This window comes from Tasmannia lanceolata, unplaced genomic scaffold (assembly GCF_043159265.1).
Source record: "Tasmannia lanceolata isolate RefF3 unplaced genomic scaffold, GAP_Taslan_0.1 ptg000020l, whole genome shotgun sequence".
In the NCBI taxonomy this organism is placed as follows: domain Eukaryota; kingdom Viridiplantae; phylum Streptophyta; class Magnoliopsida; order Canellales; family Winteraceae; genus Tasmannia; species Tasmannia lanceolata.
In genome coordinates this window covers 12137239-12152315 of record NW_027518697.1, presented here as the reverse complement: position 1 = coordinate 12152315, position 15077 = coordinate 12137239, and the positions used below count along the sequence as shown (strand labels likewise).

Here is a 15077-nt window from a genome sequence, read left to right as displayed (position 1 = left end):
ATAGGCCTTTCCGATAAAATCATTTCCATAGGATGATCCTAACTCTTCAATCTGTAGAGGTTTTATATATGATGTCGTACGTCGATGTATCGGAGAGCTAGGATCATCCAATGGAGATGATTTTATGAGCAAGGCCTAGTTACATTGCTGTCTAACAAATGAATGGTTTGGATTTCAAGGGCGAAGTGGGCCCCAAGTATACGGTTTCCACATGCACATATTTTTTAAAAACTATAGTGGGGCTAAGGTTTTAAATTTCGACTGAAATCTGAAATTTCGGATTTCGGTCCAGACCGAAACCGAAACTGCATTTACCTGAAATAGTACTTTATTTCGTCGAAATACACTGAAATTTCACCCAGAGTGTTTCGTGTATTTTGTCCGAAAATTAACAAAATGGAGGCCCAATACTCAATTTTCGTCGAAATTTTCAGAAAATTCTCCCGTTAAAGATTTTATTGGAGCGAGATTTTGGGATTTTATTGGGAAAATGATATCCCCCTCTGACGGATAAAATCCCCCTTTAACGTTATCTGTTTATCTTTCAAAGGTCAGGAAAAACGTTAAAGGTTGTGAATTTATCCTCGAGCAGTGAACCATTCTCACGGAAAACGTTAAAGCGAGATTTTATTCGTCCGGGGGGGGGGGGGGGGGATATCATTCCCTTTTTATTGGGGTGAGATTTTATTGGAGCAAGATTTTATACGGCAATCCATAGGATGATCCAAACCTTCCATTTGATGGGCGAAGCATAAATAAGTTGTTCCCCAATAGGAATTGTAGCCGCCAATGAGATAAATTTTGCCTGAAATTACTAGGATTTGGTATTAAAAAAATATTGTTTTTTAATGGTGTGCCGAAATTTCGCCCGAAATTATTGAAATTTTTGCCTAAATTTTGGCAATGTAGCACGAAATTTGGCATTAAAAAATATTGATTTTTTAATTGTGTACTAGATTTCAGCCAAAATTTTGGTTTCGCTTAAGGGCAAAAGCCGTGAAACGCATACCGAAACCGAAATTTAAAACCTTTGTGGGGTCTACCTTTTCAAAGATCCAAAGGGAAGTAATATTTAGGACTTCTTCTTGACCCTAGAGGGGGTGTCCCGCAATCTACGTTTTCAAAGATCCAAAGGGAACTAATATATTTGCTCCTTTTTTTACTTGGGACAGCCTCCTCTAGTGTATGTAGTTATTCTCTTTTAGACTAGAGGGGGCTTGCTAATATAAAGAAGGGGGCGAGCTGAATATATCACTTCAAATTTGGTTGTTGGGCCCACCAGGGAGATTGAGAGAGAGAGAGAGAGAGAGGTGTTTTGACGTAGGGGTGCAACTCGGGTCAAGTTGAGGCCAACCCTAACACAACCCAAGATTAGGGCTACACAAAAAGCCGGCCAAACTGATAAACCGAACCGAACCGGCCTTTCGGTTGGGTTTGGTTATGTTTTTCTAGGCATTGGTTCGGTCACGGTTAACTGTAGACACCCCATTTTGCCGACCCCCTGTAGACGCCCGTTTTTTCCTGACCCCTTTACCTCAAAATTGCACCTCCTTTCTTCTATCTTCTCATTAGAAGGCATTTTTGCCATTTTGGGTAGTATAGGGGTAATTCTGTCATTGTAGTCACCCTAAGGGTATCAACCCCAGATATAAATACAACATAATAGCCTCATTTGAGGGAGGATAGCTTTTTTGGAGCTAGGGTTAGAGGTGCAGAGAGAGAAGGTTGGAGTGTGAGAGAGAATGAGTATAAGAGAGAGCTAAGAGTCGAGGGAGAGAGAGAGTAGACAAAAGAGAAGGGAAGGAGGGGAGTGACCTCATCTCCAGTGGCCTCAATTGATTTCGGCAGCCTCCACCGAATCCGGATAAACCATGAACCGAACCACATTGAACCGGTCAAAATCGGTTCGGTTCGGTTATACCCCCCATTGGTTCGGTTAGACATGGCAAAAAGTGATCCGGCCCCGCTGGTCCACCCAGGCTACCCGTATTTTACGAGGTCCGGGTCACTAGTTAGTGACCCGTTTGAAATTCGACCCGGCCCATACGGGTCACGTCAAAATTGGGCTAGGCCGGGTGGACCCGCTGGTGACCGTAAAAACCCAAATGATTTAGATTTTATATGGTGTAAGTAGGGGTGGACATGGTCCGGTTCGGTTCCGGGGTATACCCAGAACCAAACCATTTGCGATCGGTTCCCATAATTTGGAACCAGAACCGAACCATATATCTTTGGAACCGAACCAGAACCGAACTTGATCAGTTCAGTTCTGGATTTACCCAACCTTTATTTTATAAATTGTTTCCCATTTATTGGATGAATAAATGGAATGCATGGGTTGTTCAGTAGAGAATTTTTTCCCACCTTGTAAGTTTAATAAACTTGTTCAACAAAATTTAGTAAACCACCATGTAATCATGTATCAACCTGTACAACAAAATTTAATATAGCATAAAGGTTTTTCTGAAAATTTTCTTCAATCAGTAGAGAGCTTAGCTGAAGATTACATTACCTAATAATCAAATTTAAATTCAAATCATCGGGACTTGAGTTCTCCACATTACATTAGAGCATCTCTGTAACAAAGCCACCTAATAATCAAATTTAAATTCAAATCATCACGACTCGATTCGGTAATGATTGGGGGGATATGATCCTACTTGCTTCTCGGTTCCAGGATCCCAAACCCAGAACCGAACCGAATTCTCATGGTTCCCAGATCCCAAAACCGGAGCCGAACCACCAAATCCTAGAACTGAACCGAACCAAATAGGCCGGTTCGGTTCGGTTCTTCGCGTAGAATTGGAACCATGTCCACGCCTAGGTGTAAGCCCTTATAATCCCATATTTTTTTTCTTCAGATTGTACTGTACGGAGCACATCTTAGGATGATCTAAACCGTCCATGTGATGGAACACTACTTAAATAGTTTGTGCCCTAAAAATCATTTCCTTAGGATGATCCTAGCCTTCCGATCTATAGAGGTTTCCATAAATAATAATATGTGATTCCTACATAGATCAGAGGGCTAGGATCATCCTATGGAAATGATTTTTTGTGCTCAACCTATTTACGCTATTGCCCATCACATGGATGGTTTGGATCATCCTGTTATAGTGCGGGAATAAAAACAACAAAAAGAAAAAAGAAAAACCCGGGTGACCCGCGGGTCCACCCGGCCCGTACGGGTGGGGTCCGGGTTCACCAAATTGTGACCCGTAAAATTCTGGGTCATTTATGACCTTGCCCGTAAGACCCGGACCCGTACAGGTTGTGTGAAACCTGGCCCGACCGCCTCGTTTGCCAGGTCTAGGTTCGGTTACGGTTTGGATTTTTTCCAAACCGATGGGAACAGTTCGGTTAAAAAAACCCCCTAAACCGAACCGACTGAACTGTGTGCAGCCCTACCCAAGATAGCATTCGTCCAACCCTAACCCGACCCAACCTGAGCCTCGGGTTGAGGATGGTCAACCCTAACCCAACCCGTCTCTAAATCTCTCAACCCCAACCGAACCCATCTAACCCGAAATCGGGTTGGGGTGCCAAACAGAAAAATACAATAACTCAAAGAAAACCAATATAAAATTAGAGGAAGGAGGTCGGGTTCGGGACAGGCTGCCAAGGCCTCAACCCTAACACTAACCCTAACCCAACCCAACCCGACCCAAGAAAATGCCTACCCAACAAAAGCGCAAACGGGTTGAGCCGGACCCAAGTTGCACCCTTTCGAAGCAAGATTTAACTTTACCAACGTAAAACGTTAGAAAAGGTTAAAAGGGAATCGATTCAACTCAGGGAGTCGATTTATCACTGCCTCGCAGATCTTGGTCTCATGCACTCTCTCCCCTTCAAAACACCCTCTCCTAAAACCCTAATTCCCTCCACAGAGAGAAACCCTAAACCCTACCCAGCCATGTGGGCCCGAATCGCTTCCAGAACTGCATCACTCCCCCGTCTCCGGACTCAAACTACAAGATCATACGGCCTGATTCCTATGGTCATCGAACACACATCCCGTGGAGAACGCGCGTACGATATCTTCTCTCGCCTCCTCAAAGAGCGAATCGTCTGTATCAATGGACCGATCTCGGACGAAACCTCCTCTGTAGTCGTAGCCCAATTACTCTTCCTTGAATCCGAAAACCCATCAAAACCCATCCACATGTACATAAATTCTCCCGGCGGGATAGTCACCGCGGGCCTAGCAATATACGACACAATGCAGTACATCCGATCTCCGGTGACCACTCTTTGTATCGGCCAGGCCGCGTCCATGGGTTCTCTTCTTCTCACTGCTGGAGCTCCCGGAGAACGGCGGGCCCTCCCCAATGCTAGGGTTATGATCCACCAGCCCTCTGGCGGGTACTGTGAAAACAACCCATTTACTCTAAATGCTGAAACTGTTGGAGATCGCTTTATTTAATCTTTTATGTTTTAATATTTTAACACTCCCTGACCATTACATGTGGATTTTTAATATCAGTGAGTTTTAAACTCAGCGCGCTCTGATACCATGTGAAAACAACCAATTTACTCTAAAAGCTTAAGCAGTGGAGATGAAGTTATTTAATCTTTTGTATTTTACTATTTTAACACTCCCCTCACGGTCTGACCCCTCTTTTTAGGGTTGGCCTAAGCGTGGGACATGCGGCCACTCTTTTTGGGTTGGCCATTACATGTTGAACCCAGAGCGCTCTGATGCCATGTGAAAACAACCAATTTACTCCAAAAGCTTAAGCTACTGGAGATGAAGTTATTTAATCTTTTGTATTTTAATATTTTATCACTCCCATCACGGCATGGCCCCTCTTTTTAGGGTTGGCCTACACGTGACACATGTGGCCACTCCTTTTGGGTTGGCCATTACATGTTGAACCCAGAGTGCTCTGATACCTTGTGAAAACAACCAATTTACTCCAAAAGCTTAAGCTACTGTAGGTGAAGTTATTTAATCTTTTGTATTTTAATATTTTAACACTCCACGGCCTGGCCCCTCTTTTTAGGGTTGGCCTACACTTGGCACATGTGGTCACTCTTTCTGGGTTGGCCATTACATGTTGAACCCAGAGTGCTATGACATCATATGAAAACAACTAATTTACTCCAAAAGCTTAAGCTATTGGAGATGACATTATTTAATCTTTTTATATTTCAACAGGTATAGTGGGCAGGCGGAGGATATTGCGATCCACGCGAAGGAGATCCTCAAGGTAAGGGAGAAGCTTAATTTGATTTATGTTAAGCATACTGGGCAAAAGCTTGAGAGGATTGAGAAGAGTATGGATAGGGATATGTTTATGTCCGCGGATGAGGCGAAGGAATTTGGGATTGTTGATGAGGTTATTGAGCATAGGCCGATCTCGTTGGTGACGGATGCGGTGGAAGAGAGTAAAGGGAAGGATGAGGGGAGTAAAGGGAAGGATTAGGGTTTCACGGTGGCGGATTTGGTGGGGAATTAGGGTTTTTTGTCTTGATGATTTATTTCAGGTATGTTAGGTTCTTGAAAGTGTTTTGCTGATTATCTTGTTCTTTGCTAGCTAAAATGCTAAATGGATTTGAATTTTGATATAGCCGAAAACTTGTTTAAACTCTAAAGCTCTTAATTTAATTGGTGAGGATTATAGAATGGGTTAGTTTTATGTATGGATAGATAAGATATGAAATAAATTTCTTGAATAATTTGGATTGATAAGATATCGAATGAATTTCTTGAATTATTTGGATTCTTCTTGCTTGATGTAGCTGAAAAAGTGTTGATTAAAGTTGTTTATTCAATTGATGGGGATTTTAGAATGAGTTAGATTTATCTGTAGATTGATAAGATATCAAATGAATTTCTTGAATTTTTTGAGAATGTTTGGATGAATTTCTTCAATTATTTTGGATTATTCTTGTTTGAGTTTGATTATGTTTTTTCCTGTTTCACGGTGCGGAGTTAATTGTGATGAAAGTGTGCTCTCTAGCTCAATGAGGTTGGTTTGTTGGTACCTTGGTGAAAAGTGTTCTATCTCCATCTAGATGCTTTCTCTGTCTGTAGATCAGTTAAAATTAAAGTCTTGTGTTTTCAAATGTTTAGTTTGTAATTTTTTTTTGTTGGAATGTTCTATTTTGTTATAATTATTGTCTGACTTTGAATGTTATGAGGAGATATTGGATTTGACTGCAAATCCATAGATTTAGTCAGAATCCAAACACTAGAAAGACATGTATTGCTAACAAGAAGTTCCTTTCCATGGAAATGGAAGTTATAAGGCTTGCCTAATGGTGATGGATGTGGTTGATAAAAGCGGGAAAATGAATCCCATCTAGAATACATCCAAAATTGGGTTGAGGTCTCACTAAGGTGACCATTTCATGAAATACATATACCTTAGAGACTTCCATATACATACATACATATGCATACATACATACATACATATGTGTGTGTGTGTGTGTGTGTGTGTGTGTGTGTGTGTGTGTGTGTGTGTGACTACACTCTGTGTTTCTTGAGAGGTAAGATTCTTTGAAGTCTTGCTTTGCTACTACTTAGTGATTGATGTGGAAGGAGAGAAAGATAAGGGTCTTCAAAGGGGCGTTGAGGCCGGTGCATGTGCTTCACCAAGCTATTTTCTCTTCGATGGTGAGATGGGCCACATGTGTAAATGAGTCTAGTTGTTTTTCAGAGAACAATCTTCAGGCTGTCTGCGATGTGGTTCGGTTTAGTTAAGCCATGGCGGACCAACCCTCTCCTCCATGGTCACCTTCGTCTCCCGTGGTCCTTATGCTTAACTTCTATTGCTCTATTTTAGGTAACCGTGTTTCTGTTGGGACTGGCTTATTCTTAAAGGCCACGACAGCCTGGTTAGGTGTGCATTCTCAGCCCATCAGTGTGATGGACTCCAACGAGGTGGAAGTCCTTGTGTTATTTTTCCCCTCAATTTAATATTGATAAACTTCTTTGTGTTCCGTCTTTTAATTTTAATCTCTTATCTGTCAGTCAAATAACTAGATCCCTCAACTGCCCAGCATCAATTGTTCCAATTTCTTGTGTTTTTTAGGACCTGTCCACAAAGAAGACGATTGGAGTGGGTAAGGAATGTGGCGGGCTCTATCATTTAAATGTGCCCAACGTTAGTGCAGCTGTTCGCTCTTCTCATATTCATGGTTTTAAATTTCCCCAAAATGACTGAAATGTTTCCATCCCCCCCCACCGAAACAAAATTTACACGATTTCCTTTTAGGTCATTATTTCCCCAAAATGTTGAGCAAAATTCCCGAAATTCCTAAAATTTGACCAAAATGGCCAGAACGACAAAAAATGGAAAGATGTTATTGTTTGCATTTCATTTCATTTCATTAACGCAGAGAATGTTATTATTTGCATTTCATTTCATTTCATCAAGGTATTAAAATTCTAGTAGGGAAGATTTCAATCGAGTGGTGGTGGAAGGCGACTCCTTAGATGTGGTTCGATGGTTATCTTACACATAATTTTCCTTGGTGTTTTGCGGACTTTTTTAACGAGATAAAAGACATTGTGGGTAGTGCTACTATCTCCTTCAGTCACATCAAAAGATCGGCTAACAGAGTGGCGGATAATCTTGCTAGGACAGGGGTCATGTTAGAATCTTTGGAACAATATGATTTTCTTCCTCCTTGACAGATATGTGGTGTTTGTCTCTCTGTATAGTCTTGTGCTCTTTTTCTATGTATACTCGTTCTTGCATTTTTTGACCATCTCGGTCCTTTTAATGAATTCTTATTACATCTAAAAAAAAAAAATAAAAATAAAAATAAATTTACGTAGAGAATGATAATTGGTGGGCAACATCATCAAACTGCACAGCAATGCAACCGTCTCTTATGGATGGGATGTCAGATCGGCATGGGACCAATAATACCTCGTAATTCTATTTGGTATTGACACATAGTTGGGGTCCTTAGAGGGGAGACTAGTCACTGTACTTTCTAGTACTTATTTATTGACTTTACTGTTCTAGGTGTAATGTTCCCTTCTAGGAACATTGATCGAGTAATATGGAGTGGATGGAGGTGCAAGGATTGGACTGTGTGGGGGCCGCTTTTTGTGTGCTTGGGCATCATCCTTGGGTCAGATCGGATGAAGATTATCCACTTGTGGGGCCATTGGAGTGAAGACCCTCTTTAGAGCCTTGGCCACCTAGTGTCAAAATGGTCCATGAGATGAGCATATTTTGTTATATTTATTCCTGAGGTAGTAATGATATTGACACCCATGTGTGGGTGAGTAGAAGGTTTTTGTGGATATGGGCCAAGAGGTGGCACGGTCACGCAAGGGCCTCATTGGCCATTATCATCAAGGTGCTGAAATGATACGGGCACACCCCCTTTTGAATATAAGTTCTTGTCTTAGAATGAGAGGCATGCTTTTCTACCATGTTTGTTTTGTAACCAAGAACACAAAATTGCTTGTGAAGCCATGTGTGTTGGCAAGGAGAGTGAACATTGTGTTCTTTCTCCTTCCAACTAGTGCAGTGAGCACGGTCTATCTCCCATTTTAGAACGTGCAGTGAGCACTCTCATTTTCAAAAATCCTCCATACATTCTCCCCATCTTCTCTATCATTTACTTCTCAACCATCTTCTCCCACCATACATTTTGTAATTGTAATTGGGAATTGCAAAATAATCACTGTGATGAGTGTAACTGCTGTTCATTTCAAGTTTGCCATCTTTGTGGTTGTGATTTTGAATTGAAATGAATCTTGTGATTGGGTTTCCATAAACTTTAAAACAAATAGCCTAAACCTCTCAAAGGTTAGTGAAGTGAGGGAACGGACTCATAGCTCTCCCCCCGAAGTCCTCAAAAGCGTATTGGGAAGAGCATAGAGGGAGTGACCGAACGCAACGACTCACATAAGAGAAAAGTAGTCCTACAAGTAGTAGCTATTCTTCCTATAAGCTGAACCAGTGAAATGTGGGCCCTCAGGAGAGAGGGACCAAAACTGAATGACTAAACCGAGAGGGCGAAGGAAGTAGGAAACAAACCAATCCCTGCTTGTGTGTGAGCGTGTTTGTTTTAAAGTTTATGGAAACCCAATCACAAGACTCATTTCAAATCAAAATCACAACCACAAAGATGACAAACTTGAAATGAACAACAATTACACTCATCAGAGTGACTGTTTTGCAATTCCCAATTACAATTACAAAATGTATGGTGGGAGAGGATGCTTGAGAAGTGAATGATAGAGAAGGTGGGGAGAATATGTGGATGATATTTGGAAATGAGGGTGCTCATTGTATCTTCTCAAATGGGGGATAAACCATGCTTACTGCGCTAGTTGCAAGGAGGAAGAACACACTGTTCACTCTCCTTCCAACACACATGGCTTCACTAGCAATGTTGTGTTATTGGTTACAAAACAAACATGGTAGAAAAACATTCCTATCTCATTCTAAGACAAGAACTTATATTCAAAAGGGGGTGTGCCCATATCATTTCAACACCTTGATGATAATGACCAATGCGGACCTTGCGTGGCCGTGACACCTGTTGGCCCATATCCACAAAAACCTTCTACTCACCCACACATGGGTGTCAATATCATTACTGCCCCAAGCATAAATAGAACATAACATTCCCATCTCATGAACCCTTTTGACACTAGATAGCCCTTTGGCTAATGTTCTAAGAAGGGTCTCCACTCCAATGGCCCAACAAGTGGATAATCTTCACCCGATCTGACCCCAGGATGATGCCCAAGCACACAAAAAGTGGCCCCCACACAGTCCAATCCTTGCACCTCCGTCCACTCCATATTACTCGATCAATGTTCCTAAAAGTAAACATTACACTAGGCATGCACGGCAATGCATGCCACTAAGTGTTCAATGCGATTAAGCCATTATAAATTATTTTGCTGCTTATGTAATGGTTTCTAAGTATGTATTTGTGCTTATTCTAGCATTTCCCAAATGATTTGAAACATTGCTCATATTGACGTTTGACATTGGAGATTGGGTCACCCTTCATCATCTCGTTTACAAGATTTAGCTAAGTCCGAACCATCCATTTCTCATATTAATAAATGCCTCACCAATAAACCATTTGCCTTGATTCATTGTGATGTTTGGGGTGGTTATAAAGTTGCTTCTTTTTTTGGTGCACACTATTTCTTAACTATAGTTGATGACTTCACTCGATGCCCATGGGTTTATTTGATGCGTTTCAAATGTGAAACTAAATCTTACTTAGATTTATTTTTCCCATGGTTCGTACTCAATTTCAATGTCAAATTTAACAACTAGGACAATGGCACTGAATTTTTTGACAAAGATATGCAAAAAGTTTTGGCCGACAATGGCATTATTCATCAACACAGATGTATTGGAACAGCCCAACACAACAGTGTAGTTGAGCGTAAACACCAACACCTCCCTGAAGTAGCTCAGGCTTTACACTTTCAAGCCAACCTCCCTCTTCAATTTTGGGTTGAATGCATACTCACTGCCACATACCTTATTAATAAACTTCTGACCCCATTGTTAGCTGGAAAATCGCCTCATTAAGTCCTTCAACCAAACCAAATTACAAACGTCTCTGTGTTTTCAGTTGCCTTTATTTTTTGCCCACAACACCAGTAAGATCCTTTGCAAATTTGACCAGAGAGCTCGACTAGGCATATTTGTTGGTTACCCATTTACACAAAAGGGCTATCGTATTTTTGACCTCTCTTTTAAGACAATTTTTGTCAGTCGCTATGACATTTTTCATGAGGATGTTTTCCCAATACCATGCTGCTTCAGTCCATCCAACCCATAACTCTCATGTCCTTCCATTGCCAACACCCGATTTTTCTCCTTCACCTCATACTACTACTACCAACGATGTAATGACCCCATCGAACACCACCACTCATTCTCTCGAAACCATACCATGCGGCTAGGGGTGGCAACGGGGCGGGTCGGGGACGGATGTTGGGGTCCCCTTCCCCTTCCCCTCTACGGGGATGGTGGGGAATCCCCCTCCCCTCCCCGCGGGGAATATCTAATCCCCTTCCCCTCCCCGCATCCTTCGGGGACAAAATCCCCGCCCCGCCCCCTCTTTGGAACCCAACCAAACCAGCAAACAGAGCTTCTTTCTTCTACGTCAATTACAGACAATATTGTGATGAATGCTATGATTCTATTCATGTGATCAACAAACAGATGGACAAAATCAGAAATGCATGGATGAGACAACAAACATAAATAACAACAGGACCTCATCTTTTAGCAATTTTCTGCATAAATTATGGAATGATAAATAGGAAATGAGCACCAGGATTACCTTCATTAACAGGCAGCCAATGTGCAAAAAGTAACTATTTCAGTAGTCACAATGAACTTTAAAAGTCCATAAGTGGGCGCTCACACACGCAAAATAATGTTCATTAGTTCATTCTGTATAGCATGTTAACCCCCAGATGAGCATGAGAAATGAGAATGGAGAAGAGAACAAAATCAACAAATGACTTATTTCTTTAACTGCAATTCAGTCTAGTGCTGACATGAAACAAATTTCTAGTAGCGAAATTTTTCTTGTTGAAAATTAAAACCTGCAATCCAACCCTAAAATTCTGTTGGCACTACGATTTTTTTATAATTGCATACACTCAGCGTCTCAGGCTCTCAGCTTGTCTTTATTATTTCAACATCTGTGAAAAGGTTATTATAGTTCCCAAAATGCTCTCAGAAGCTAATTAAAAGGAAAAGACAAGCTAAGTTTATGTTTGGGGGAATCTTGTAGCCGATCCACAGAGTTTCTAGTAGTTTTCCTTTAAAAAAAACACTTAAAAATTTACAAAAAATGGCATTGATTAGCGGGGCGTAGCGGGGCGGGGCGGGGACAACTCCATCCCCTTCCCCTTCCCCTTTCAAATCGGGGAATCCCCTCCCCAAACGGGGCGGGGCGGGGCGGGGCGGATCCCCGCTTTTTCGGGTGAAATTGCCGGCCCTACATGCGGCCCCACGCGAGATCGCAAGAAACCATATTATCTTCAAGACTATCACTGTTCCATTGCCACCACTACTGCAACTCACTCTCAATCTTCTTCCTCTTCAAAGAAATGTACACGTTTTCCCCTTTCAAATTTTTTATCCTATGATAATTTATCTATTTCTCACAGTGCCTTTCTTGTAGCCATTGAACCCAAAACCTTTAGTCAAGCTATTAAGATACCTGAATGGCGTGATGCAATGGCTGCCGAGATTTGAACCTTGGAAGAAGACCAAACATGGACCCTCTCATCTCTCCCTCCAGGAAAGAAACCCATTGGTTGTAAGTGGGTGTACAAAAACAAATATCGTTTTGATGAGTCCATTTAGTGCTACAAAGCACGTTTGGTGGCAAAAGTATACACTCGGATAGAGGGACTTGACTACAAAGAAACATTCGCTCCAGTTGCAAATCTTGTCACCGTTCGTTGTCTTCTCGCAGTTGCTGCTATAAAAAATTGGTCTCTCCATGAACTTGTTGTAAATAACGCGTTCTTACATGGTGATCTCAATGAAGAGATTTATATGGCCATTCCACTAGGTTTCTCATGCGAGGGGGAGCAACATGTGTTTTGCTTACGAAAATCATTGTATGGCCTCATCAAAGCATCATGACATTGGTTTGCCAAATTCTCCTATGCCTTCATTGATGCCGGTTTTCGACAATCTCAAGCCGACTATTCCCTCTTTACAAATTTGTCTGGCATATTTGTCCTCGCTAATGTAGATGACATTGACATTCTCTCAAGGACTATCTTCCACAATGCTTCCGCATAAAAAATTTGGGGCCTTTGAAATATTTTCTTGCCATCGAAGTGGCTCAATCCAAGAACGGTCTCTTCTTAGCCAACGAAAATACACACTTGAGTTATTAGATGATATGGGCCTTCTTTGTTGTCTCCCTGCTTCTTTCCCAATGGAGCATCATCTTAAGCTTACATCTACTAATGATGACTTGATGATCCATCCCGTTATCGACGACTAGTTCGTCGGCTCATTTATGTCACAATCACTAGACCCAATATTGTCTATATTGCACATACTCAGCCAATTCATGCACCAGCCACGACAACCTCACTATGATGTAGCCATTTGTCTTTTATGGCATCTCAAAGGCTCACCTCGTCCTGGACAAGGAACCTCTCTTCGTCTAGTTCTATCCAACTCAAAGGCTATTGTGATTCTGATTGGGCCAGTTGCCCTATGACTCGTCGATCTATTACAGGATTTGTACAATGTTGGGCAATAGTCTCATATCATGGAAAACAAAGAAGCAACATACAATTACTCGTTCTTCAGCTGAAGCCGAACATCAAGCTTCATGTGAGACTATTGCCAAACATTGTACACATCAAGCGTCATAGTGCTCACATGCTTCATGTGAGCACACATGTCAACTACTTAATGATCTGGGCATTCCACACCTCAACCCATTCCATTGTTTTGTGACAATCAAGCTTCATTACATATTGTTGCCAATCCTGTTTTTCATGAACATACCAAGCACATTGAGTTAGATTGTCACTTGGTACATGGAAAAATTCAATCTGGCCTCATCCGTACGGCCTATCTTCATACTTCTCAACAATTGGCTGATTTGTTCACCAAACCGTTGGGACAATGACCATTCGAGTTTTTGATTGCCAAGTTGGGTGTTATTGATATTCACACACCCACTTAAGGAGGGAGTATTGACATGTCAAATGAAGCAACTTACTATCTATGCAATTGATTGAATTGGAATACAATTGGGACTTATTAGTCTTTGTCAACTGCATATTAGAGCTCCTTCCATTTTATATTTATTAACAGTCCATTAATTCCTCTTATACTTTTTTTTTTGAATAAATTTAATTCCTCTTATACTTTCTTTAAATATTCTCGATCCCTTCCATTATGGGATTTGTCATTCTTGTAACGTTCCATTATAAGTCTATTAATAGCAACCGCATTGGCTCATATGAGAATAGTACATTTGAAGTTACTCTGTTACAGAATTGTTGAAACAAGAAAGACTTTTTACAGCTCAAAATTCTGTTGGAGGCACTGAGGCATACTCTCCTCACTCAGTGCATGCACATATGATACCAGACACCTGTTGATGGCATAATGTTGCCCACAAAGATGTTGACAACATTAAACACATAAATAGCATCAGTCCATTCCATGATTACTTTTTAAGCATAAATTAGGTTTATAATGACTTGAGATTGTTGGCCAGTTAGAGCTAACGGTTCGGTTTCTCACTCTTGGAGGTTTGATCATCTCTTCAATGAGATGGGCGATTGGATGTGATCCTCGACTTTCCTATTTAGGCATATTCGTAGGTCTGCTAATTCGATGGCAGATGCTCTAGCCAGAGATGGTGTCTTCCTCGAGGAGTTGGCGCTATTCGATTCTCTTCCACCTTGATGTTTTGTTGCTAGCATTGTCTTGTTTCCTTTGCTCCCCTATTATCTCCTTTTTTTCTTGTATTTTGACCATCTCGGTCTTCCTTTAATGTAATTGGCTGTCATTCAAAAAAAGAGAGGCTGTTGGCCAGTTAGACGGTGTGTTATGATTCTTGCCATAGTCAATACCTTCTTACTGAAAACCCCTTGGCTGCTAAACATGCCTCGTGTCTTTTTGTTTGAGTAGAACTTTCGCGGCATAGATGCCTATGCCAGAACGGTTAGCCTAGTTTCTACTAGATGTCGATATTTGGGTTTTACAAATATTTTTTTTTCATGTGTGTCGGTATGTGTAGACACCCTCATTTTGCTACACTTTAACAAACAATAACCTAATATATTGATCCGTGAAATTTCACTGGTAAACTATGCATCCTCATATTCCCTGAAAACCAAAATGATAAAGCGATGTACCTGGTAAAATGATTAGACCTGAAAAATTGAAAAAAATACCCTAATTCGTGACTTTAGAGTGTTAAATCCATGTAAGAGTCCCTCTATCACGGATTTATATGTTTTAGGGCATTAATATCTCGATCTGATTTTACGGATCATCAATCGGGACAAAATAAGCTAGGGTCACTTCACAGCCCGGACCCTGATTCCTTTCTAAGACCTGATTTTCGTA

At 41.2% G+C, this 15077-nt stretch overlaps 1 protein-coding gene across 2 annotated transcripts in view; it reads left to right on the top strand.

Annotated features, from left to right (window-relative positions):
• Nucleotides 1-3794: 3794 nt before the first annotated feature.
• The window catches only part of NCLPP7 (nuclear-encoded CLP protease P7), a 29614-nt gene continuing 18331 nt past the window's right edge, over nucleotides 3795-15077 (top strand). Inside the window, exons 1-2 of one of the 2 annotated variants that reach the window (XR_013237638.1) lie at nucleotides 3795-4362; nucleotides 5159-5487. Coding sequence is in view for 1 of the 2 variants with exons in the window: in XM_077365079.1 (XP_077221194.1) it covers nucleotides 3833-4362; nucleotides 5159-5426 (798 nt within the window). In the remaining variant the exon portion in view is untranslated. Of the gene's footprint in view, nucleotides 4363-5158; nucleotides 5726-15077 lie in introns of those variants that run through there. The other variant, XM_077365079.1, reaches the window with a different exon arrangement.